This window comes from Tympanuchus pallidicinctus, unplaced genomic scaffold, assembly GCF_026119805.1.
Source record: "Tympanuchus pallidicinctus isolate F22 unplaced genomic scaffold, pur_lepc_1.0 scaffold15, whole genome shotgun sequence".
Taxonomy (NCBI): Eukaryota; Metazoa; Chordata; class Aves; order Galliformes; family Phasianidae; genus Tympanuchus; species Tympanuchus pallidicinctus.
The window spans coordinates 20179233-20206992 of record NW_026294669.1 but is presented as its reverse complement, the minus strand read 5'-3'; the positions used below and the strand labels follow the sequence as shown (position 1 = coordinate 20206992).

Below are 27760 nucleotides of genomic sequence, written 5' to 3'. Positions count from 1 at the left end.
TTCACTCCTCAGTTCCTACCCCAGTGAAATGCTGGATAGGTATTACTGCTCATTTATTTCAGGGCTTATAACAGGGTACATATCTATATTGTGATGTATGTACCGTGATGAACAAGTCTTTCTGATAATAGTCATTGAATGTATGCTTGCAAGGAAGTGCAAGTATCAATTATTCTCTCGATCTGTTTTTTGGTGGTGTTATTAAACATTCTTTTATCGCTTACTGACAAAAAAAGGCTGGTCGTTATCCTAAATACTGATGGGAGTTTCAGCTTGTGATGCAGTTCAGATTCTGATCAAGTTATGAATATCCCTCTTAATTATAACACAGCATAAACCAATGCAGTTACCTGCCTTTCACAGATGAATAAAAGACAACAAAATGCTGTTATGTGGAACTTAATATTTGCCAAATATTTTGTTCAATTTTGTTTTAAGGATAAGAGTAATTAAAGAAATGAAGCAACTGACATATCAAGTATGAATTAATCTTGTAGATATTAATTAATTTCCATAATTGCAATTAGAACTGGAATAAAACATGTCTTGTAGTATTCTTTTGATTTGTACTTTAGCATTTTAGTAGCAGATTGGAGCAAATAGGAACAATAAAGTTCAGGCTATAGGCAGCTTTGTTTTTGCATCAAACTAGTTTGATATGCTATATCATAAAACTTTCAGTCCAATCAGCAACTACATTTAAATACTGCAAATTGTGGCAGCAAAACAATAATTCTGCTGATTAGCCCCTTTCCATTTCTTGTAAGTGAGCTGTTTATGCTGTTGAGTACCTTTTGAAAAAAGAAAAAGCCAAAACAGCCTTGATTAGTCAAGGAGTAATTGGATGACTTGATTTTAGCAAGAGAATGAATTGGTTGATGATAGCCTGTAACTAAGTGTAGTGGTTCTGTTCAGATGAATACATAACATACAGTCATCAGATCTTGACAGGTATAACATAAGCAATGCAAAAATCTTGGGAGGCTGAGAGGTAAATTTTGTCAAAGAATTTTGAAGCTGATTCTTGAAAGAAATGGAAAGAAACGTGCATGCCATTAGATGATACTGTTGAAAATGCGACTGCTATTACTTCTGAGCCGTATACATATTTATCTGTTATTACTTTTGCATGTGAAGAAGAGATGAGGCAGCCTGTGGCCTCGCTGCTGCCGGGACCTGGCAGTTAGGCAGATCCTGTGCCTCATCGCTACAAAACCAGTCTGGCTTCCACATCTCCAGGCAGACGTCCTATTTTCCCATCCTTAGTTGTCCTGTGTTACTTGGAAGCAGAGCACAGAACCAGCTGTCGCTGCGTTATTTCTTTTACATGTCTTTACAACTATTTTTTCCTTCCTAGTATTACATTTAAACACCTGTAAATAGATGTCATCACTAACTGGGTACTCCAAAGAGATCTGTCCTTGGAAAACTCCCTAGCTGTTGGAAAAGGATCTGTACTGCTTGATGGCACCGTGGGCCCAGCCAGCCCAAACAAAACAACCAGGGATAAGTCCCTGCAACTGAGCAGTCCCTTATGCTTGGGCCTGCTGGCAGCTGAAGAGGGTGCTGGGTAGCTGGCAGTGGGGGTTTCCAAGCTCCCACTTTCTAGTAACTTTGTAGTTAAGCTTAGTATAGTCCTTTATAAAATCCTTGCCTTGTTTGGGTAGTGGTTTCTGCATGCCACTAAAATATTATGGGAATTTACCACAGAAGACTTGCTTACAGCAAACTTCATGTTTTCAACTCTATGGGTCTTGTTCTTTTACACCAGAGGAAGTGGAAGGGGTCTGCCTTTCAAGCTCAAATGCAGATTCATTGTTTTTTTCTGGGGATATTTTGAAAAAAGGTTCCTTGCTAGAATAACTGAAGAAAGAGGTGAATATCTTCAATTTAATTTGAAAAGCTGATAAAGCTTTAATAAAAATATACGTCTGGTGGGGCACAGTAGACACCAGAGAACTCATAATCCATTCCACAAATTACTGATTATAGTTTCCCATGTACCTTCCTATATGGCTGTGTTGTTTAGCTTTGATCAATGTCCTGTTCTTACTCACATAGTTCAGACTTTCTAGAATTGCTTCCTCCTATCCTGTCCACTCTGCCCTTCTCATTATAAATGCATTTGGAGAAGAAGATCACTGTCAATTTGGGATTGTTTATTTTCTTCCTCTCAAAGGTTTCAATTGGGGCTTTTAATTTTTTGAGATGTTTCTTTTGAAACTTATTTTTTGCTACCTCTGAGGTAAACCAATTCTTTTTCTTTGTGGAAGACAATACTGGTATTTCCCAGAGAGCATAAAACCGTTTGAAGCAGACTTACATTCCTAGCTGCTGTTATTCGCTTTGGGAGCCAGCTTCCTTAAAACCCAAACAGTCCATTCACTTTTTATTTTTATGTTATAAATATGGCATCTTGAGGCACAGAGCTTTTCTCCTGACTTTTACAGTGATGTTGTTTTTTTTTTTTTTTAAGACAACTAAATGCAGCAGAAAGATGTGAACAACTTGAGAATGTGTTATTTAGATGGCAGTGTACACTTTTTTCTTAATACAAGGATAAAATATGAACTTTTTCCTTTTTTAGCCAGCTGAATACTCTTTATCTGCTGAGAAAGCCAGGCTGGTAGAAGAGTTTTTGATTGGTGTGGTTACATCTTTTTATTTTTATTTTTATTTTTATTTTTATTCAGTAATTTCCTTGTGAATCTAAACAGATCTGTAGAATATTTTCTTGTTTGTGTGCACCCAGACATCCCATGTCCCATTGCAGACTGCTGTGCACAAACAGGGTTTATGGAAGATGACTATTATGTGCCTTGTTCTTTGCTTTGTACTGGTATGAGTTAGTGTGGCAGGTTTTCTTTTGACAGGGCAGCCTGTTCTCCCATTGCAGCCAGCCTCGGGATTGCATCTGCTGCAGAGGTGCTTTTCTTTGTATCAGGGGACTCTGGGATCATTCTTGGAGAGTGACAGCTGATGGGCAAGGAGGGAGCTTCCCCTCACTGCTGTTTTAAAGGCTTTTTGTGTATTTGTCTGAAAATGATTTGATGTTTGACTGCCAGCAACATTTCAAGTCTGTGTATAATCTGTTTTGATGGTGAAATCTTTATTGCTAAAAACCACTATTTTCAGTAAGTTAGGAAGGAAACTGAAGTTTAAGATACATGTGACAATGAAGAATCTTAGCTGCCTGTCAGTTAAGGAGTTGTTTGTAGTTTAGCTTTTTTCTTAGGAGTAGTACGAAAATTGCCTTTATTTCCTTGCAAAAAAGCAGTTCATTTTCATTATGGTAATATTTATACAAAGTTCTCATAATGACTTATTTCTGAGATACGTATTTAACGTTACAGGTTAAGTGCACAAATACTCTGAAAATAGTTCTAGGAATAAGTAATAAACTGTTCATATTTTTGTTTTTAAAATATTTATAGATTTTTTTAAATGCTTTTTATTTGATAATTTAAACCCTAGTTGAATTATGTTGCCATGTTGTCTTCAGAAGGGCATGAAGTCAGCACACATGCTTCAGTAATATCTGGTTGTTTTACCCTTATGTTTCCAGTTGGCAATTTGAAATTATGGCTTCAACTGCACTTTAAATATGTGATAATAGCATGTGTTTCTAATAAGGGCCAGCACCATTTTGTTCAGATAGTGTGAATGGTTGTCACTCATATATGACAAATGCACCTTCATCTGCTTCTTTGATGGCCCCCTAAAAACCATACCCTCAAATCAGGCCGATGAAATTAGCTGCTGTGTAAATTGTGTGTCTGAGTGGTTCATTATCTAATCACCGTCACAACCACAGTGATAAAGTAGATTGAAACAGGGAAGAGGTCTGCCAGATGATTTCAGGCCTTTTTTTTTCCTAAACCCCGTTTCCCTTGGAAACACTAAGAGTCATTCAGAACTTCAGAATTCTTTGTCTAGAACTTCTTTTTTTCTTAATGCATAAAATTGGTCAGCCAGTGAGGGTTGCCAGGATGATTTGTAAGGTTTTCTTTCCACGAGTCATTTACTGTATATGCTGAAATGTTCTACAATTTTGAATTTGGCTGCTGTGTTTGCTACTGGTAGGTAAGATACCATTAGATACAGTGATACCAATTTTCAGAAAAGTGCTTTAATCTGTTCTTTTTAGAAGAAACTCTTAAAGATGGCTTAATCATAGACTCACAGAATGGCTTAGGTTGGAAGGGACCTTAAAGATCATGTAGTTCCAACTCCCCTGCTATGGGCAGAGTTGCCAGCCACCAGATGAGGCTGCCCAGAGCCCCATCCAGCCTGGCCATAAATGCTCTCCTGAAATGTGTAATGCTGTGCTTTGTATCTATGTATATAAATCTCTGCATTTGGGAGTTTATACATAAATTTACAATCTAAAACTGTATGGTATAAAATATTGCCTATAATGCTTGTGTACAGTCAGTAAGACAGACTGCTGACTTGACTTTTTCGTTGCAAACTCTTGTGATTCTTGATAGTCTGTTTTAAATTCTGTCTTGTTGGCTTAATACATAATTTAAATTTTCTCTTGTTTTAGGAGCATTTGAAGATGATGATATCACTCATGTGGAAGGAAGTGTAGATCCTGTTCGAGACATTGAAATAATACATGAGGAACTTAGACTTAAAGATGAAGAACTGATCACTCAGAGTATAGACAAGCTAGAAAAAGTAGCTGTGAGAGGAGGAGACAAGAAGTTGAAACCTGAATATGTGAGTATAAAAGTGGATAATTTATTGCTGTCTGCATTGAATTCAAATTTTTGTACTGTTGGATTTTGCTAATGATTTCCCACATGCATTATACAAAACTCTACTGCCATTTTTATGTGTCTTTTAGTGTAAATAAGTATTGAATTTTTTTTGAAAGCTTAAGATTTCATTTATAAAAGTCCTTGAAATAGAATAGAACGGCTAAGGTTAGAAGGGAACTTCAACCAAGCCCCCTGCCAAGATGGGGTGACGTGGGGAAGGGTGAAGGTTTGTCATTCAAAAAATTTAACTGTAATTTTCTTGCTGACAGCTTGTTATATTAGAGTTGCCAGCACTTCATCAAACTAAGATCAGGGGTTTAGTCATGATTCAAAGTCCAGCAGTCACTTCCAAATTACTCTTGATATTAAGTTGCAGTCTGATACCAGTATTCCTTGTGTCTCTACCAAATAAATGTACCTTCTTAATCTGATTGCACTATTGTGTTTTTTGTGCATGTTAACTTCAACTAGGAGTCCTCATTTCATTTTTGAATGTAGTTGTGGAAAGCTGTTTAAATGAGCTCAGTTATCACAGGGTAACAGTGGTGTTTTTTTGTAGGTTAGAAATATATAATAATTATCAGCTTTAAGTATATTTTTTCAAATGATTATTTTACTGCCACTTGACTTTTTAGTCGACTAGAGTTTGCAGGTAGTCTAGTTATTAATTTTTCCTTATTTCATGAAATTTCTAGAGATATTTCTGGTGGTATGTAAAGAGTATTCTCTAATTATTACAACAGCATATCAATGTGAGAACAGGCTATTTATGCTTGGTAATTATCAAGTGAAAAATACTGGTTTATTCTATATCTTTTTAGATAGCAATTAATAAGAAAAAAAATTGTCACATCAGTGCTGGTATTTTAGTTTATTAATAGTAAAGTGCACTTAAATTTTTTTTTTTTTTTTTTTGCCCTAGCTAGTGTTGAGCATTGAACAGAATCTGAAATCAAATATCCTTCTCCATGATGCAGTGATAAAAAGCACTTCCTTGGTAGTTTCTGTTGGTTAAGAACTGGTCTTTCTTTGTCTGGCTTTAGAAGTATTCTATTCCTTGATTGGTGTAGGTGAGAAAAAGCAGCTAACGTTGGACCATTTGAAGTCTTTTGTAAAAGCCCAGAGAGAATCAGTTGTGCTTCCCTTCAGGTCACCTGACACATCAATGCGTTTTGAGAACATGTGGGCAGTGATTTTTGTCCTTCATATATAGTTGCATCTGCTTAGAGGAACACTGAAACTTAGGCCTACAGTTTCAAATAGCATCTTGCATGTTTAAATTCATGTTAGAGACAAGCAAAAACCTTGTCCATAGAGAATTCCAAGTTCAGACAGAGGCTGTATTTCACTTCAGAATGAGAAAATGAAAATAAGGTAGGTATAATGCTGTTCTGTCCAAGTCAGTGAGCTCTTCTCGCTTAGTTCCTTGTACAGTCACCTCTGGAAAAAAACTGTTTCTCACAATGGAAACGTTTTTGTCCAGATTTTTAGTGTGCTTGTCTGAAGTGTCTTTCTGTGCCAAGAAAGAATTCAACAGGTGTTTTTTTTTTTTTTTTTTTATGTCAGGAAGATGTAATCAAAGTGCATTTAAAGTTCTCAATGTCATCATGTAACCCTAATGGATAGGTACAGTTATCGCTGCATAACAGACCTATTCTTACTCATTTTATAGCTACAGGAAGTTGGCATGTGCTTAAAAACAGAAAACATCAGATTATTCTAAAATGAAGGAAGACAGTAAATTAAAATCCCAAATCTAGAAACACAATTTAAATCAATTAGAACTTTAACATCTCCATTATTAGTTGATCTCTAATCAGCTTTTGTTTCTTACCCTTTTCTATGCCTCTCCCTTCAATCTCCTAACCATTATTTAATTTGTGATTCAACTGTCAGAATGACTTTCTCATCTTGTGCTTGTAATTTAGACTTCCTGTCATTCCTTGCGGGATTTTAGCCTTTCTTTGTGATCACAAGAAAATGCAAGGTTTTGAAGTTGCGTTGCTCTGCCAGTTCTAACCTCAGTAACAGCTGTTACACTTGGCCAGTTTCAGCTGAGTTTGTCAACAACAATAGAGGTTTCAAAGGTATTAAATTCTTTTGTTTCATGGAAATGGGTGGCTGAACAGAAGGGAAAGGCGCAAATAAAATTCTTCTGTGGAGACAAAGGCTGCGAGTAGGAATTCTGCTCTCTAGAGTCACCAGAGAATCTTCCCAGGGAAGTGCTGTGGAGCATCAGGTCTTTTGAGTCCTGCTGATCTTGGATCTCCTTCTTCGTCTTCCTTTGTGGCTTGTATGCTTGAATTGTGAGGTGGGCAGTAGACCTTAGTAAAAAGGACATTTTTAGGGTAAAGGTCTGTGAAAGATCTGTCTGGTTGATTTTCTTTTCCCGGTAAATCAATCCTCAGGCCTCATTATGCATTTCTTACCAATAGACTTGTGTGTAAGATCATAACAGCGAGTCTCTGACTTTTCCATCTACTGGATGAGTTCACTTAGATTTTTAGCTGTAGCTCCTCTACAGCTTTTCTTGTCTTTTTTTCCTTTACTGTTTTGCATTGCAGAGAAGGCCTATGCTTATGCTTACATACTGGCCTGCAGAATTAACTGTAGTTAATGACTTCCTTATAGTTTCCTCTTACTGCATACGTGATTGTTGGGGGAAAAAAAAATGATAAGTAAAACAATTAAAGATTACACTTCCCTGGAGCAGATAACCCAATGTAAGGTTTTTGCAGGTACCTGAAAGGAGGTTGCAGCAAGGAAGGTGTCTGTCTCTTTTCTCAGGTGACAGTGGATAGAACACAAGGAAATGGTCTGAAGTTGTGCCAGGGGAGATTTGGATTGGATATTTGGAAGAATTTATTTGTGGAAAAGGCCGCCAATGGCAGTAGTGGAGTCCCTATCCCTGGTGATGTATAAGAGATGTGTGGACATGGCCCTAAGGGATGTGATTTAGTTGTAGAACTTGGTAGCTGAGGTTTATGACTGGACTTGATGATCTTGAAGGTCTTTTCCAACTTAGATAATTCTGTGATTCTGTGTATTTTTTGCTTCCTCTTTTTAGGGTAGAAAAGATATTGAGACAGTAGTGTAGAGTGGATTAAGGGCTTTTTTTCTAACAGTTTGCCTACATAAATTAGGAGAGAATGGAAACCTTCTCAACATTTGCCTTTTTTACATGATACAACATTAAAATACTAGATATTGCTAATATTCTCCTTCTGCAACAGAGGTTCACAACAAACAGCTGTTCTCTGTTTTCTGAATGCTCATAGTCGTTTTCCCTTTCAGGAAAACTGGGGAATTAAAAGAGGAAAAACTTGATATTTCCAGGTAGCATTGTTTTGGTTTTTTTTCCTATGATTTTCTCATCCTTTTTGGAGGAATTAAAAGATACTTGAGAATTTCTTAATTTTTAACTGAGGAGAGTTTTGAAAGTTCTGTGTTTTGTTCAAGTAAGAATACTGAAAGCTTTCTTAACCATATCACTTTCAGACCTTCTAATTGCTTTCTTTCCCCAGTTGAATAGAAACATCTAGCACTTGAATTGCATTTTTCATTTCTTTCCACTTTTTTTAGAACACTTTGAAATCTATTGAGGAAAAATGCTATATAACGTTAGGGAAGGAAGAAGATGAAGGAAGAAAAGGAATAGTATTAAGCTTAGTTAAACTTGTTTTTCCTTTAGTTGTTTGCTCTGAATATAACAATAAGCTTAATATGAAAGCTATGGAAAAGTTACTGATTTCAGAGAGACTATAATCTCTGGGTGACCTGTGTAAACTTATTGTTGCTATCAAATGGGATTTCAGTATGTGCTTCATGAAACCTAATTAAAAGTAGAAATCATTCTTCTTATGTCATAAATATGAATTGTTTGCTTTGTCAGTAAGCCTCCATAGCTGTAACTCCATAGTTCGAAATCTGTGAAAGCTTTCCCCCATCCTGGGTGGGGAAAAAACAGAAAAGAGCAAATTGTCTGTCTGTATCAGCCAGGAAATCTGAAATCTGATGTTTTCATTGGATTGCCTGCCTTCTCACACCTTTGCTCAGACTTGTTAATTATCATTTTTTCTTCACGTAAGCCCACGTTGTGTATAGTTGGTAAGTTCACCTTTGTGCGATGACCTGGCTTTGCTATTGAATACAGTGTTAACTGTTAGCACTGTCTCTCGCAGAATTGATTTCTCAATCCCCTGTCAGCAGAAATAAAGTAGCCAACTGCTGTTAAGGAGCCATCAATGAAATAATTTTCAAGTTCTACTTAAAAATCAATAACACAATATGGTCCAAGATCAGCAATATGTACTGTTGACACAGGCTTGGAATAGCTTCCTTTACACTCACAATTTTGCGTTTTGCAAGCATTCTCAGTCTACTTAGAAATGATTGCCTGCTTTTACTAAGAATACTGTTCTTTCAGACTCAACATATCTTTATGTAATATTTTGACTATGACCTTCTTACAAGGTGTTGTAGAACAAAAATATTTCTGATATTTTTGTGTACTACTGTAGCATGAATATAACTTCAGAAAGACAATGAGTAGCTTTGATTTTTATCTTTTTGGTATCTGGCTGGTATCTGCAGAGATATGAGAAAGAAGTTGAATTAAACTTCACTGTTGTTAGCTTATTCATCTGTCATTTTTGGGTAGCAGGAGATTTCAAAGGAAAATTGAGGTATCTTTTATATTTATAGATCTTGTTTTAAATATATATTTATGTATGTGTATATATACATGATTTATGGGATTTTCAGTCCTGGAGATGGAGATCTTCAAGTTAATACAATATAATACAGTTAAGTGAACATTATTACAGGATTCTCTTCCATTACCCTTCCTGCATGATTCAATTCTAGTCCTTAGAGATTGACCCACTGCAATTGATAGCTATTCATTCATCCCTTTGTTAGTGCTCCAAATCTTGAATTCCAGCACAGAATAATTTGTGGTGGTAATGGTATTGTGATTTATATATCTGACCACAAGAATATTATTTATAGTTCAGTTCACACAGACTGTTGACTTCAGTGATACGAAGACAAAATCCTCAGGTCAGTATCAGTGCCTGCAGTGTTTGAGCTTCCAATTTTCAGTTGAAAGGCAGCTTTTACAATAGGTCAGTATCAATGTCTGCTGCATTTGAACTTCCAGTTTTCAGCTCAAAGGATGCTTTTGTAAGTTCTGCAAGACGTCTGAATTCTGTCGCTAAAGTGTGTCAACTTGAAAATTAGGTTAGTTTTTGAAACTGAATACAATTTTTAAGAGCAAAAGCAATTGCAATTATGAAAATAAAGATGCCTTTTCATGTCTTTGTATCAGTACCATTTAATGCAGAAGAACTGCATCAAGCTTTGCTTTGTTATTGCAATAGATGATGAATTAATTGGTACGATGACCATAACCACAGTGCATAAATAGCCATAAGCACATATGTATCTATGTAATCTATGCCCCTTCCTTCCCTCCTCCCTTCCATTTACTGTCTTGGTCTTGTCCTTATAATGCAGGAGCTGTTCGAAAGGTGGTTTTGTTCATTTAAAATTACTAATAGCATCTGGGAGATGAATCACAAACAGCAGAGGGATGGTAGATTCTGTTGCTTCTCATTACGAATGTGCTACCTGAAAACAGGGTGTAAGTCTTCCCTTCCTGCAATATTCTGATGAATGGGATTGTGCTCAGCAGAATTTGCTGACCTCGTACTGCAAGTGCTCACCAGAGTTCTCACGGATGGATGAACTTTGATTTCATCTAACTGATGATGTCAGTTGGGAATTTTCACCTTTCTTTCATTCCAAGTTGAAGATAAATGCTGTGGTGAATTGGATTTCTTTTTGTCAGTTGCTTTCGTCTCCTTTTGTGACAAAAGTTTGAGAGGTCAATGTGTTCCACTGGAATAAGAAGGAAAGAAAAATTGTACGTTGTTGACACACTTTTTGCCAATGACTTGTTACAATTAATAACTTAAATCATAGGGAATCAAGAAAATATTTATATTCTTAATGCATGTAATTATGCCTAAAATCTTCAGTGGACCATTTGCTGTGCTTAATGCGGTATTTAGAGGAAATTAAAGTTCATTCTGAAGAACATTATGAATGTAACAGGAATATATTCGTGGCAGATGTTTGTGAATTAATTGGTAGTAAAGCCTGAGGTAGAAATATATAATGTGTAAATACATGTTTGGATTTCTTTGGGAATTATCAGTAGACAAAGGCAATTTAGTGCTTACTTTCTGTCATGGCTGATCTTTCCTGTGTAGATTTGAACAGTGAATTAGAATAATTACTTTTGCAAAGAATGTGTCTCTAGGTATGTCTAGATTGAGCCACAGTTACAATTTTTAATTGGACAGTATATGCGACAAAACATCTCTGTGTCTGAATAATTGTACTCTGAAAAATATCCCTTTCTCAGTTGGCTTTATTTACTTCTAGGACAAATATCCTCACATGGAATTCCTTGGAAATGAGGCTATGTAGACAAGTGCAGTAAGAAGAGCTTGGTCAATCTGCGTCTAAGATGTGTCATTTTGATTTTCAGTTCAAGCTCCCTTTCTGAATTTCTGAACTGAGAGAAATTATCACTTGAAGATAGATTACTTTTTGTATTCATGTCTGCTTAATTTTCTTCTAGAAATCTAGGACTGAATATATCTTTTGGGTGTTCTTTTTTTTTTTTTTTAGTGTATTATGCATTTAAACCAGTAAAGATGGCCAACACAGGAGAATTTGAGGTTTATTAACGTGAGTTATGTTGTCTGGAATGCTTTTAAAACGTTATAACTGGAAGTACTTGCAGTGGTTCATAAACATTGCTGGCATCTAGCTCTGAGTAAACCTTATACCATGTACGGCTTGTACTGGCTCTGTTAGGATGTACTGAATAGAAGAAAGGATAATACACTTGTCCTAAATCCATTACTTCTCCCATTGTATTTTCATTAACGTCGGTGAGCAAGGGAATTGTAAGAGATTAGACATTGTTTTGTGCCTCAGAGGAGCTCACTGTTGATGCAGTACCTGACTTGTTCTCTTCCTTGCACCCAGCTGCTACAGCTTATTTAACCGCTTAAAACATTTGAAAAACGTGATCTTTTAAACTTGACGTTTTGTCTTAATTGTCCTTTAAAAGTACTGCTGTTTCCAAACATTGCTTTTATCATAAATTCTAATTTTATCAATTTAGTCTTTCTCTTGTAAATTACCAGAAAGCCTCTAAGGGAAGTACAGAGATGATGCTATGCCAGGTAGAGCTGAAAGAGATTTTCCCAGGAAAGCCTGAACGGAAGGACTGTGGTTGCCATGTATTTCATTGTGTTAATGAGGAAATGTTAAAGGTTGAATGGGGTGGGTGCAGTAACTTGTTTTTTGAGAAGCGCAGCGTTGCTATCTAGCAGTACTCTTTATTCTCTGTGGACGTGTAATTTGTATATGTGTCTGAAAAGACACCACAGCTATTTTGAAAGCCAGATGAAATCATAGTAATGATCTAGTTTGATCCCCTGCATGTCTTTACTGTTGATAAATAAAACATGTTTTAAAATATCCTTTTATTCTGTATTTGTCAAGCTTCAACTTTTCAGCCATTTTTTCAGTGATCTGTGTTAGTGATTTTTTTGAGACTTTTGTTAATTATATATATATAAAATGCTGTAAGAATAGAAGAGTAAGATTTAAGCACAACTGGGTCTTCACATGTAAGCACTTGTTCAAAACCTTTTATGCCTTTTCTCCTATCTTTTGTTTTTCAGTATTTCAGCAGAGAAGTGTAGAAGTATTCATGTTTGACACTAGTACTTATATACTCAAAGATTGTATTGGTCTTTTTAGTTAATTTAGTACATTTCATTTGCTTGTAACTTTCAAGTCTCAGTCACTCTAGCAAGGAGCAGGTATTCTACTTGGTAAAAACCATGTCCATAGTTCCTCATCCTCCATCCAGTACTCTGATGACTTGAATTTATTGTACTGAAAAACATTGTTTGCTTTCACTAAATCTCTCTGACAGTTCTGCTCACTACATGTATGATTATGCTCCTCATAGTCACTTACTCTCATCATTTGACAATAAAATGGTCTTTTTTAGGGTGTTGACAAAAGGTAACTAGCAGTATGCAAACAGTTTATTTGGAGCGTCACCAGAAACTCAAGGAGTTGTTGATCGACAATTATGTTCTAGGCCTACTGGTTTAGATGGTGTTGATTCCATTTAGTGTATGCAGTGTTTGTTTTTTAATTAAACACTTTCATATGACCCAGCCAGATTCTTGAGTCTGAATTGTTCACTTTACACCGTTACTTTCATTGCTGGCTTGCTGTGACTTATGTATGAAATGTGAGGTAGTAGCTAACAGCTACAGGTAATGGCTTTAGGTAGTTCTTCCAGTTTGTGAGAGGAACAGAACAGTGAAGTTGATAGAATGTGGACAATTACATCTCCTTCGCCAAGTTACTACTTTGGTATAGTGTTGCCTAAATTGAAATATTTTAATAAAACACGTTTGCTTTTCAAGTGTTGTCTTATGGCTGATCAGTTACTATATTTTGGAGGTCTTGAAGCAAACAAATAAGGTACAAAGAAGCACTCCACATTTCCTAGAAATATCTCCCTCCAGGGAAGAGATGAGCGTCGTATTCACAGTCATTCTCCATAGTAGCAGAGACTTTTGCACTGCCTGCAGAATCATGGAGAGTTCACTTGCACTTTGAAGTGTGAAGTGATAATCCTCACAACTGCTTACTTCTTTATTAAATTTGCGGAAGTTAATTACATGCCCTGCTAATTTCCAACAAAAGCCTCACAATTCTTTGGTGCCAAGTAGGCAAGTGAGTTTTCCAAGCTTCAGTTTAGTCCCTCATGCTGCAAGAAGAATTTGGCATACACACACGTTATTACTATCATCCATCCAAAGAGTTTATTAATGTATGCACATTTTTCTATGCAGTAGTGTCTTGCGAGCACATCTTGATAAATCTCCTAGATGCAATTTGAATGTCCCAACTTTATAAAACACTATAAATAAATACGTATTGTGAAATTCCTGCTTAACATTTCTGTGTTGACTGCTCGTCATCTTTGGAAAACTAGACGGGACATGAACTCAGTATTGCATATAGCTAAGTATACCAAGTATTCATGTGCACTAAGTGTATTGCCAAGGATATAGTCAGAAATGAATTGATGTTTAAAACTGTGGTATTTGATATTCATGATGTTTGCTGTATTTCATATGCGTTTGCAATCGTAAGTTGGATTTTGGAATCTTTTTTGATGATGTTTTAAATGACACTTGCTGTAATGCTCCTAGCTGAAAAACAAGGGAATGCTCTTGTCACCAACAAAGAGGAGTGGATTGTCCTGCTGGTGGCAGGCTGACCTCGAAGTGTTCAACTGGGGAGGCCAGCCCTAATGAAACCAAGCAGATCATTGCTCCACGTTCTGTTATTAAACATCTTGGAGTTAACTAGAGTAATAACTAAATGTGTTTAAATGACTGTTACAGTGATAGTGAAGATAAAAAGGTCAGTTCGTATTCTTTCACCAGGCCTAAATAGAAACAATTAATAAAACTAAAAACAGTGCTAAATGAATTATAGCCTCAAAATGTGCTTTTGGCATGTTTGTTTGGGGTGTTGGGGCAGCCAAGTGAACAAGAAATACATGGGAGTACTTGCCTTTCTTCATATAGTCAACAAACATGTAGCAGATTTGTTGCTAAGGGATTGTATTAAATCTCATTTGAATATGACACCACCACTGGTGCAGGAGAATTTGAGTTCCTCTGTCACTCGTGTCATTTTAGCTGTGGACTCTGCCTTACATTCTGCCTGTTGCAGCTGCCCACGTATTCCATCAGAAAAAATTCCTCTTGAAATAATTCCTATTTTTTTCTTTCCATCTTCTTGCTTAAAGCATAGGTTTTCTGTTTTCTTTAAGCTTCTATCCTTTTTTTAAATAGAGCTTTCTGATGCTTTACCTGTTTCTATGTAAAACTGAAACAGATCTGCACTCAGCTGCCAGCTCTGCACGTCACCTTGGGCTGGTCAGCCTTCCCTGTTCAAGTTACTCATGGAATTCCTCTTGAACAACAGCTGTAAACTGCATAAAGTTGGGTACCTATGGCTTAACTCTGAAAAGTTAGGTTTGTGTCAAAGTTGGCTTAGATATGCAGCTGTCAGAAGAAGGACGTGGACAGGAAGCTCTGATTTACATCTATGTGCTTGAATATGCTTTAGAAAGAGCAAATGTTTGCTGTATTCATTTCTGAAATTTTCTGGAAGTTCCACAGTACATAGCACCCCTTACAGCATAATTAAAAAGCAAACATTTTACTGCTCCTTAAGCTTAAAAGATTTTCTTTAACAGCTATTGCTGTAATGTTTTCTTCTGTAATCTTTTATCACCTGTAGTTTATGTGCAATAATGTGTTGCTGTTTGGGGGGGAATTATAATGCGAAAAACCACGTGGTGGGTACCTATAGCATTATGTTAAAACCTGAAACGTCGTGCAGTCAGGATTCCTTCACTGCTGACCAGGAACCTTTGAGATTGTGCTGATTTTTTTGTTGTTGTTGTTTATGTATTTGAAAAAAAGCTGAAGATAAACATTCTAAATGAAAAGTACCTGTCGTTAGAATTGCTTCCCTTGCCTCGTTTGTAACGATTAATTAAAAAATAAAAAGCAGATAGGGTTAAAGATAAGATGGCACCACTGTTTTCTTCTTTATGTGTAATCTTGTTGCATGTCTCTACATAAGCTGTTCTGGCCACTCATCACAGTAACCAGCTGGGCCATTTCACCTGCTGGAGCCATTAAAGAGGACTCTCTCCCCCTAGATTAATCCCCTCCGACATTAGTTTTTTGCTCTGACAACTGGAGCAGGCATTCAGAATTTGCAGGTGGCCAGTGTGACGCACATAATTGCCTACAATTTTAGGCAATGAATAAAAATGGTCTACATTACTTGTCAAAGGTTGTATATGCAGTGCCAAGTGAGATCTATGGGAAGCCTTTTAGGGTTTAAAGAACAGTTAATAGCAAAGCTGCACAGTGCTTTTTTAATCATAATGCATTTGTAATATAGCACTTTGATCTTCTCCTTGTAGGAAATGGTGTTATATTAGCCACTTTTAAACGTTTATGAGTGAAATTCAGTTATAGGAGAGTAAAAGTGATTATTCTTCGTCAGAACATGTTAGATTTCATTAAAAGTTTTAGCGTGCCCCTTCCTTGTTAAAATCTGTGGGGAGTCCTGTTCCTGGAGGGTTTCAAATCAGGATCTGAAGATTTCGAAGAGCTTTGTCTTTGTTTTTCACTGCAGCAACTGCTCGACTAGAAAAGGCTGTAGTAAATACTGATGTTATTTGTGGTTGTTTATAATGTGCCTCAGCCGCCTAGCACTAAGTGTAAAAAATGTTGTGCGCTCAATGGTTCACGGAATGGTTCTTTGTGTTTTAAATACCCTAATTCTCAGTTGTGTCAATTATAACAACAAAAAAAAAGCATTATTTAAAGCATGATCATAAATTATCTCTCAGAAAAATCGACGACTCAGAAATGTACTACTCCTAGAAGAGCCAAGGGTGACCTTTCAGACCCGAGAGCCTTTTATTAACACCTGCCTGTAAGGAGAGCCGTGCCACACGCAGCTTTCAGATTCAGCACCACAAAACTGATGAGGAAAGGCTTGAAGGGTTCAGTTTGTGTCACTTGCTGTTTGCCGTTTCCATTTCACAGATGATTAATCTTTCTGTGAAGAAAGGCCAGAGAAACAAAGCACATTGGGCTCTTCCTGCAGTTACTCCTTCTGAATGCACACTAGCTTGCTAACTAAAAGGCCTTTAGATTTCCTGCGGAGAGAGATGTTCTGAAAGTGAATGCAGCTGGTTGGAGGTCACCAGAGCAAGGCTCTTGCCATTGTGTAATGGAGGCTTTGGCAGGTTTCATTTTGGGGGGGAGGGAGAAGGTGTTGGCGAAAAATTAATGCGGAATAAAAAGGGCTCTGGCCATTTGAATTAATTTTTTGAAGGGTGGATCATCAATAATAGGCTCAATTTCTTTGGTGAGCAATTTAAAAAATAGATTTGCAGTGTTTTTTTCCCACCCATTCCCTTTTCTTAATGGCATGTTTATATTGTGCGTGGTCTCTCCCGCTGGATGCTGAAATGTCGCGTCTTACTGAGTTTGAAAAGCAATCTAAAATGTACTGATTTTTACATACGTTTTATGAGTTCTGCTAATTTTCCTGGTGGCAGGAGATGATACTTGGATCTTATGTATTTAACTTTCTGTTGATGGGATTTGTATTGCTTTAGTAATTGCTATTTGTCTTTAATGTCTCTTGAAACAGGAAGTTTTATTTTTTTGAGATGGTAAAAAATGTGTTTAAGGTATATTGTCTAATTTTAAATTAGCACGTTCATGCTGAATTTTAATCTGTATGTGCCTTGCTTATGGAACAGAATTGTTAGATGTCCAGATGAGTTTTGACTTTGATTTTTTTTTTTTTGTTTGTTTGTTTTTCATAGGATGTAATGTGCAAAATCAAAACCTGGGTAATAGATGAAAAGAAGGCTGTCCGCTTCTATCATGATTGGAATGACAAAGAGGTAGGCTATAAGTATTATCCCATGAACCATCTTCTAATTTTGCAACCTGTTACTGTCTTTTTTCAGTTTTTTTTTTTTGTAGAATTCATATCCACAGTGTACTGAACCTTACATTTGTTGCCAATTCTGTTTTTCAGTGTGATCTACTCGCTAGATTTTGTGTTGCCTTCTCAGAAATGCCATGAGGAAAATAGTCCTTAATTTAACTCAAGTTGATATAACTTGTTATTAAATTTCTCCTCTTACATTTTTACTTCTAGATTGATGTTTTGAACAAACATTTGTTTTTCACATCAAAACCCATGATCTATTTGGTTAACCTCTCTGAAAAAGACTACATTAGAAAGAAAAACAAATGGTAAGTATGTTCAGTTACATGTCTAAATACGTGTTTCTGTGTCCCATTTTGTTCAACGGTGAACAATTCCTTGCTCTTTAAAGTTGAAATATATTTATTCAAATAGGAATAAAACTGATGCTACATTTCTGTTGTTTGTTATGCTCCCACTGTCATGCTGCTTGAGTACAGTGCACGTGGTAAAACTATGAATGAAAGTATAGAATAGAAAAAGTATATTTTCCTTCTTAATATTTTTTTGTGAATCCATTCGCTGTGAAGAAAATATTTGATTTAGAACTACTAATTCAAATAAGCATGTGTTGTTATCGTGTATTATTCTGATCATCTGAGCACCATCTCTTTCATTCCAAGAGAATGGATTGAATGCCAGAGGACTAATGCTATGTCAGTTGCACAGAAAGCTTTCAAATGGGCAAAATTGAACATTTTAACAGTCCACTTCTGTTTGCTGTTGTCTGGTTTCATTGCTACTGCTCACACTTCACTTACAGTTTATAGGCCTGACTTGATGATCTTTAATGTCATGGACAGCACAGGAATTTTTTCACATATTCCTGACATCAATGTGACTTCAATTGATTTATCAACCATCATGTATTTATCAGGCATTCAGTGAGCTGGATGAAGATTCGGGGCTAGCATGGTAGATAGATATGGTGGAAATCCACTGTTGAGAAGTACATTTAGCATGGCATAGGAAGCGCTAGATGGGATAAACATTTAGTTTGTAGAGGAAAGAACAGATTAAATAGTATACTCTGAAAAAAAATCAGTTGCAGCATGTTTTGTTCAAAAAACAAACAAGCCTTTTTTTAGTTCTCAGATCTTTAAACGCTTGTGAAATACTTCGAAGATGCACGAACGCATGTTTGTGAACAGATATATGTGTGTAGCTCATCCAAACAAATCAGAAGTATCCAAAGCGGAATATCTGAATTCTCCTAAAGTACACCCTCTGTTTCTCCCTGTACTTCATTAAGTACTTAGATGCACATGGTTTCAATTTTCCATTAAAAATTCTCATTTCCATATGATATCAAAGAGTGAGAAGGCTTTAAACTGAAAAATAAACATTCATAGACTGGAAGCCAAAACAATAATTAATGTCAGATGGTTAACTCCAATAAATCATTAGAATAAATTCTGTGAAATTACTGCAACTAAAACTGTCCTTTTGATACTCCAAGACATTTTGTGTTAGTATTTAAGAACAAAATTTAATCTTTTCAATGGCATCCAATCTCAGCCCCCAAAAACCAGACTTTTGGATTGAACTTGATAACCAGTGTAATAATTAAAGTTTTTCATGTTTGGTTGGATTTTATAGAATCATAGAATCATAGAATTAATATTGGATTTTATAATTATTAAATTGGTTTATTCGTTCTTTGAATATTTTGTAGGTAGGAATATTTGAACATTAAAACTGTTTCTATCCAAGAAAGTCTTTAAAGTCACGGTAGTAGTACTCATTCTGTTATTGTCAGGTGATATTTTTTTCTGAATGCAAATGTTGAGGTTTCCTGAGGTTTGCTGTAACAGTACAGATGTGGAAGTTTATGTGAAAATGGATGCATCGGTTTCCTTGTCCGAAAGGGATCCTCACACCTGTATTTGGATGATTACAGGTAGAGCTCACTGGCTCTAATTGTACAGTAAATACCATTTCCCAGACTCTAATGGTAGACAGACTACTTAGGAGACGCCAGTCTGTGATTTAGCTGTCGCCAGTCACCCCATGTTTTTTGTGAGACTAGTTGTGATGATGACATAGTTAAACCCAACTGAAAGCATATCTTTGTATAAATTACGATTTTTAATTTGTACAAAAAAAAAAAATAAAAAAATCAGACTTTTGAATTGAGGAGTCATACAATGAAATGGTTTAACTGTTTCCATTACAATTAATAATTTAGTTTAAAAAAATATGTCCAGGTCTCATGGATGTTAGTGTAATTGTAGCTGAAAGATCAAAGCCTGGGTAGCTGAGTGATGTTCCAGAAGAGAATTTACCACATAGCCATTTTCAGTACAGTTTCTGCCTCCTGCTGTTCCTATTTTCCCTCAAGCTAGCCATTGACTACCCCCTGTGCATCCCTGCTCGTAAAAAATGATTGAGGAAGTATTTGTCATGTATTTATGAGTGGGAAACATTGTGTGATAGGGAAAGGCATCTACAAGAACCAGAAAGATTGCCATTTTCCTTCATTCAGCCACTCTGCTACAGCTTTAAATCCTCTTGTTTATGCAGCAAAGCTTTTATATTTAAGAGCAGAATAATTTTTTTCTATGAAGGATGCTAACGGTAGGCTTTTGCCATTTGTGTGGTGTAAGCAGATGTAAATGATTACGATATATTTTGCTGTTAGATGCCACTTAATTTGTGATTTTTGTTATTATTTTGAGGGCAGAGGTACATAATGAAATGTAAGCCACATTTAGACTAGTCATTCAACTTGAAGAAGTTTATTTCTGAGCTTAATTTGTAATATTGCTGTAACAAAAGTAAGGGTAACGCAGGAAATGCTCAGCAGTAAAATGTTTTCGTGAGACTTTTACAACTATTAAAGTATTTAAAACAGCAAAGAGAGGCTTTTCAATTGTGGGTATGAAAGGAGAACTAAAACTGTCTTTGTTTTACTGGGTCACTCTTTCAGAATTAATGAGCATTTTAATTGTTAGTTAAAACATACTTACATTTAAGTGCTAACATGTTATTTTTCAATCCTGGAAGAGAAGAAAACATAGTGAAAGATAGGACTATTGTGTGTCTGAGTAGGTGTATTGACCTTTCGAAAGATGTAAAAACTGGAATGGCTCCAAGCAGCTACTTGCTGGTTTTAACAATGTTGAATTAGTCATTCTGTTGATTTATGATTAAGACCTGGCCCCTGAAGAGAAGCTGACATGGCAGCTGCGTTAGCCGCACTTGTGTTATGATCAGATGACAGTAATCGTGATGTTGTATAGAGGAATCCACTGAAACCATTCTTACTACATATTGCACATAGTGCTGTGATCTTAGTGAATACTTAAGCCCATTTTTTAATAATTTGGAATGATTTTTATATGGGTATACTACCATCTTAATGTGAAATATTTGAGTTCAATCATGAAAGCGTTCTAAAAAAGCCCATTCATTTACAGTTGGAGCTGCTTTCTGAGTTACAAAATGTCACGTACATCCAGGACACGAGACTTAGCAGTCTTCACCTAAATAAAAGTTTGCATTTTACTCTTGCTTAAAGAGGTCATACTGTAGAATCCAATTATGAAATATGTTGACCTAATTAATAAGCATATGTAGAGGGTAATGCTTAGCACACTGTTCACTGTATTTTGGAATGATTCTTCGCAGCAGGTGCCAGGAACAATGTTGTGTGTCAGGGTTGCACACTGATTTTTTTTGACTCAACACCTCTGATATAAACAAGTGATTTTTTTCAGACTATTGCAGCTTAGAGCTGATTATGGTGTTAAAGATTTTATAGTATCAATTATGAAATTGGGAATCTGTACAGTATCCCAATTAAGTTTTTTTGAACAGTGTGTCTTTGAATGGATACTGATGGAATAAGATAACTCTCTTCACATATCTGACTCCTGATGTTTGAAAAGGTGTGTTTGTCTAATAAGTAGCCTCTTTCCTGTTAATTCTTGTAGGATTTTTTTATGGTCTTAGTCTGGAAAAGCCATAATTAGGTCAGATGGCACACTTATCTCTTCTGGTATCATGTTTCTGACAGGCCTCTAGCAGATGTCCAGGGAAGACTATAGGAAAACTGAACAGAGTATATGAGTGTATGTGCCCAACTTCTTGCAGTGTTAGTGTAGAACTGATTAAGCCAGGTATAATAATATACTTGTGGTAGATAATTTGACTGTTTTTTATTCTATGAATATAGCCATTGACCTTTTGAACCTAACTGTACTTTCGGCTTCCCAATATCCTGGAGCAAGGACTTCCACAGTTTAACTATGTGTGATATGGAGAAGTACTTCCTTATGCTTATTTTGGGTCTGCCACATCATAATTTCATTTGATGCTCCTTAGATCTTGTAGTATGAGAATGAATAATCCTTTTCTATTCATCTTTTCCATATTGCTTCAGATGTTCTAAATATAGCAAAAAAAAGAGTCTGACGTTAAGAAAGAAACATCAAGGGTAAAGTACAGGGAAGACCCAATGGGCCTGCGTATGGATTTATCTGCTTCACTCTTTCACTTTTAGACTACCTAGAAAAGAAGGTTTTCCAATAGGTGTGTTTTCACCATCTTAGCAGAACAGCAGGGCAACTTCATGCACTGATAGAATGCAGAGGGCTTGGAGCAAGAGGACTGTGAGAGGAGAAATGCTATCCAGAAGGTTTTTCATGTCTTCACATCCACTGTTTGTTGTCCATAAATATTCAGCGAACATCAATGAATGTCAGTGGGTGTCAGTTTTTTCCACACAGAGGAATTCAGTGACAAACCTTTGTTTCATCTGCACTTCCATGTCAGACACCATTTTGTCGGACTGCTCCTTTGCTGCCATCTGTCACACAGCTACAGTGTGTAGTTGTGTATTGTTGGGAATATTCAGCTTCTACCAACACCCACCTCTGATATTGTAGACTAATGTAATAAAATGGAAGGCATTACTTTTGGAGCAGCCTTTGTACATGAACTTTGCAAATTTTGCTAGAAACTAACAAAAAACTATTTGAACCAAGTATCTAAAAATAGTTCCTTTCTAGAAGGGGAAATACTGTAAGTAATGAACATCTTCAGTGCAGAGGGAAATAGAGATGCATCAGTTTGTGGTGGATAAGGTTTTAAACCAGCTCCACCCTTTAGAGCAGTATTTGCAAACATCAGTGCATTGATGGTGTAGCAAGTTACCTGAGTCAGTGCAGAATGCTGTTTTCAGTACCTTCAGCATCTGAATTAGGTTTGTTTTCTGATACTAAGCGAATATTTAAATGTGCTATAGGTCACAAAGTCATGATGTTTAAGTAGATAATGTGTATTCGTAACATTTTTGAAGATGCAGAATTCCTTAAATCACAGACTGAACGGTAATGTCTTCGTGGTATTGAGCAGCTTGGGTACAGCTGCTAAATCGTTTAAGGTTCTCTTCTATGCTGAAAATACTATTTTTTTTAATATCTAGCACTTCTTGTTCCTCCCTGAGAACTGAAATGTTTTAAAAACTATTAATATTTGGCTTCTTATTTGTGCATAAATGGAATTCTGCATGTACCAGTGCTAAAGTCAGAAGACATCCGTTAATGAGATCAGGATTGAGGCTTTCTGTTGCAGTGAGACAGAAGTGAGACAGAAGACTTTACATGTTTGAAGTTGTTTTGGTTTTGTTTGTTTATTTATTTTATCTGGGGGATTGTGTATGTTTTCCATAGAGCACTTACCTATGTTAGTAGGGAATGGTGTGTGCTGTTAGCTTAATGAACAGTTACTCCTTATTATGGCTCATACAGATTAATGAATACAAATTAATTTCTCACACATCAACCTAATTGCAGTCTCTTTTCTTTCCAGCATCTTTGCCTGACTTTCCCAGTTGACTTCTTGCTTCTCTGTCTTACCAATTGCAGACACTTTTCCTTCAGTTGTTCTACGTGTCCCAGTTTTTTTCCCCATCATTTTTCTAGCAGATATGTACCCCTTAAATCATTCCTAGGTCATCCTTCCCTTTTCTTTGGTTTCATCCCATTCTCGTTGGCTTAGTTCCAGTCCAGTCCTCTTTACCAGGTTCTGCTTTGCTGTGTCTGTCCTGTTGTCTTTCTGAATGTGAATGCATATTGTTAGGTAACAGCAGGAGTTGGAGACCTGTGTCTGAGCGCAGGAGGAGATGGATTCCCTACTCTCAGCACTCGTGCATGTCATCACCCTTGGTGCCCAAGTGAGGCAGAAAAAGTCTAGTTCTGCTCTAGCTCCATGCAATGCCATGGACCATGTAACAAGGATCAATCTTTGAGACTGTGCAGTGCTGAATTGGGCAGCCGCTCTTGAGAATGTGAATTTCTGTTTTTTGTAGATTGTGAAAGTTGCCGTGTCTGGATGGGGTTTAATGGAAGTGCAATGTTTTATTTGCTCTGTGTCAAATGTGAAGTCTTGGCTCCTAAGCTCCTAAGTAAAGCTTTTCAAAGAAAATGTTTCTGGGTTGTTTTAAAAATGGTCAGTACTGTATGGTGAAGCTGCTTTCCGAACTTTCAGCCCACCTGGCTACAACGTGGCAGTTATAAATAGCTCCAGCAGAGTCTGTGAAGAGAGGAAGTAAGGCCTCAGCAATTTACCTGGGATATTTTGAGTCTTTGAATAGGTAAAATAGGTATTGGTGCCTAGGAACATCTCTGTTCTTGGGCAGGCCAGTCCTAGGCAGATGGGGGTAGCTTGAAGCTGTTCCTACAACTAATTAAATGCTGCAGGGTGACCATTGCCATGAAGAGTTCTTTCTGCAGTGTAGGTGTCAGCCCAACAGGCCACAGCTCCAAATGCCTGCCCGGCATGGCAAAGCCTGCCTGCATTCCCTCCCAGCGATTCCCACACATGCTCCAAGCACATTTGTGTGCTTCATGATGATTGTGCTACCAGGGTAATGCCAATGAGCTACTTAATGATGGATGCTTCATACCAGTAAAGCTGTGCTCAGTCAAAACATCCATAACAGCTTTTCAACTTTGTTGCTCTATTAGGAGCCCTGCCTTACCAGCTGCATGTCATCCCAAGTCATCTTTTGAAGAACTCAGCTTTGCTTCCCATCTTCTGTTCTTTTTCTTGTTCTCTCTCCAGATGATTTTTTAAGTGTTTGTTAGAATCTTTTTTTTAGCTGTCATTGCCATAATTTATGAGCTCATCATACACAGCTCTGTAGACGCTGTATGTTGACGAACTGCAGCTTTGAGTTCAGGCATACCAGCAGTTTTGCTGTTGGCTTGCGTAGTCCTAGGAATTGCTGCCTGGTGATGATACTTTTTGAGTCTGACATTGCAGTCCTGACATTCAGGTAACTTGTGTGGTATTTTATTTAGATGCTTGCATTTTCATAGGTAGAATCTTTAGCGGCAGGTGATAGCTTTCAACAAGCAAAACAGCTACTGATAGCACTAACCAAACTATTGCAAGGTAAGAAGCAGTGGAGATTGATGTGGCAGTCGGTTTCAAATCCATGAATTATGCAACTTTGCTTCATTCATTATGCAGTGAAGAGAGGGATTTCCACAGAATGGCACGTGGTAATACTGGCTTGGCTGGCTGACCAGTGTGCTGCTCCATGCTGACATCCCTAGCTTTTTCATACATACTTTGTAGGAATTCTCATGTCTTAAATTCATTTTCTGTATGTTACGGCGGTGTAGAGCATGGCTTTTGACAATATACAGTCAAGCAACCTATGTTACCTTTGACTGGCAAGTTTAGGAATTTTCAGTTGCTTGATGTGTTTTCATAGGATCTATGCTGAGATTTCTAGCTTCGCAGCTCTCTCATCGTTGGCTTATGTTATTAGATTCAGTCTAGCTTCTGCTTGTGGGAGAAGACATCTCTACCATAGTGTTCAGAGGCAGAGAAGTCAACTAATGTTAACTTAAACATTGAAATGGATAAATTAAAAGAGAAAACATGTTTTTGTAAAAAAAAAAAAAAAAAAAAAAAAAAAAACAAACGATATAGGGAAGGGGAAAAGCTGCATAAGAAACAAGTCTGTATACTGAACTAGAAGACTAGCTTGAATTTATCCTGCTAATGAACAATAAACAGATCTTATCCTAGAGAAGCTTTTTTATTTTTTCATGATTTTGTAATTAAAGGATATTTGTGTTTTTTTTCCCCCTCATAAATCAACTAATAGAGATGTGCAAGATCATCTTTACAAAGAGCAGGGAGGGTTTATTTATGTTGATAGTGATTGTGTGCTCATAAAAGTTACTTACTATTAATAAATGTACTGAGCCATGTGCCTTTCAGAATGAATGAGCATTTTTAGCAAGTCTTTGTCATCCAGAAAACATAGGGTTATATGAAAAATAAATAAAATAGATGCTTGGGGTGTGTGTACCCCGCTTTCAATATCTGTTGGGTTATTAATACTGTTAAATCTGTCATGACACTTAAAACTTGCCACTGTTTATTTTTGTGCGAGTCCAGTTGAGAAGTTGGAAAGTGGAGAAAGGGGCTTTTGAGTGACTGTAGAGAGGTCCTTGTGCTGTGCTAGGGGAGCAAATGGAGTACCTCTCATTTCTTGTGTGATACCTCCTTGCTTCTCGTAAGGTGGTTTGTTGTTTTTTGGGTTGTTTTTTCTTCTTTTTTTTTTTTGAGAAATAAGACAGTCAGTCATTCGTTCTCATGGTAGAAAAGGATGTGTTAGCTAGCATGTGAGCTTTCACTTTCAAATACTTCTAAGTAAAGGAACCTCTGATAATAATGTTTCCTATTCTGAAGTAACAAGACAACTATGTGTATTACCTCTTTAAAACTTTATATGGAAAAATTTGAATTTGATATGGCTATCAGTACTATTACAATATTATCTCTTAAACAATGTCCAAATTAGTAAGCAACTTTGTTTTTATAAACTGTTACTCGATGTTAATGCATCTAATGTGCAGACAAGTGTACGTGTTCATACCTCTACTATTCTGCTAACTGAATTGGTCTGTCTGGATCACATTTTCAAACATTTGTTGCCATTATGTGCTGCAGAGTTCTGTTAATCTCATTAAGTTCTTATCATTGAAATGAAATTTATTTCATTCACCATTCTTTATCTTGCTGCATTTTAGGTATCTGAGGTATTTATGCTTTCTGGGAATATTGCTCATCTTGAAATTTTCTCTTGTGACTGATCTGTGACATCCTCATTCTCTGGGAGAGAATTTAAGGAATATTCCTCTTATTTACTGCAAAAAAATAAATGGAAAAGTCAGTGAAAAATAATTTATTTTAAATAGAAAAATGATGTCTAAGGAGAAATCCTTTTATGCCTTAGAAATATGGTCTGCTGGGGCTTAGGCACCTATTTTTCAAGTTCACTTTTTGCTCTAATATATAAATTCTTTGTTTTTACAGTTGATGACTTTTTTTTTCATTGACAGTTGTTATTGAAAATCTGATGCTTTATGTTCTTTATTTTATGATTATTTATAGCTCTATTTTATGCATTAAGTATAGGAGTATCAGTTTGCTTTTAACTGATTGTTTTTACCACCAAGGATTACTTCTAAAGTTTTTGCAGAGTATTTCATTTTCTCAACTTGAGTTTTCTGTAATGACTTACAATAATTTCTCATGCTCAAATGCTGATAGTCACTGATTTTATATATTCTTGTTTTAAAATGGAGAATAGGTGCTGCTTCATGCTTACATTGGAAATGAAGATTCTTAGCTTATACAGTCTTAGTGTAAAAACTATCAAACAGTATATTTGGATGGGCATTGTATTATCTGTTATTATCATCTGACCATAGCTCCTTACTGAATTCACAATAATTATGATGAAGTTTGGGATTTATTGTGCTCGGGCAATAATTACCGAAGTCTGAAGAGATATTTAAAAGATAAATAAGTGGAAGAAAGTAATTGCATGTGCTGGTTTTGTACTTCATTGAGTTGAACAGTGAAATGAACAATGAAAAGATCAGATTCACCTTGTATCAAGTTTCACTCTTGTTTTCTTACACAGGCACAGTGTTACACTTCTGAAGTTAAAGTGAATCTAAGTCCAAACAAATGGCTTTTATTTAAAAATAATAATAATAAAAAGAAAATCTTAACACCTAATACATTGAAAGCCTACAAAATGTTGTGGATCTAAAACATGTGATGGTTCTCCCAGCTTGTTTTATTTCATGTGCTCATTAAATCCATACCTGTTTTTATTTAATGAAATCTTTCTGTTCCAAGATACTCAGATTAATGAAGTGTGTGCGTAAGTGCATGCGTGTTTGGTTTCCTATAGGATTTTTTAAATTATTATTATTTTAAAATAACTTTATGAAGGGTAAATG

At 36.3% G+C, this 27760-nt stretch overlaps 1 protein-coding gene across 1 annotated transcript in view; it reads left to right on the top strand.

Annotated features, from left to right (window-relative positions):
- The window catches only part of OLA1 (Obg like ATPase 1), an 86397-nt gene that overhangs the window by 32209 nt on the left and 26428 nt on the right, over positions 1–27760 (top strand). Inside the window, exons 5-7 of the mRNA XM_052675654.1 lie at positions 4550–4725; positions 17311–17391; positions 17652–17749. Of these exons, the coding sequence (XP_052531614.1) occupies positions 4550–4725; positions 17311–17391; positions 17652–17749 (355 nt within the window). The remainder of the gene's footprint in view (positions 1–4549; positions 4726–17310; positions 17392–17651; positions 17750–27760) is intronic.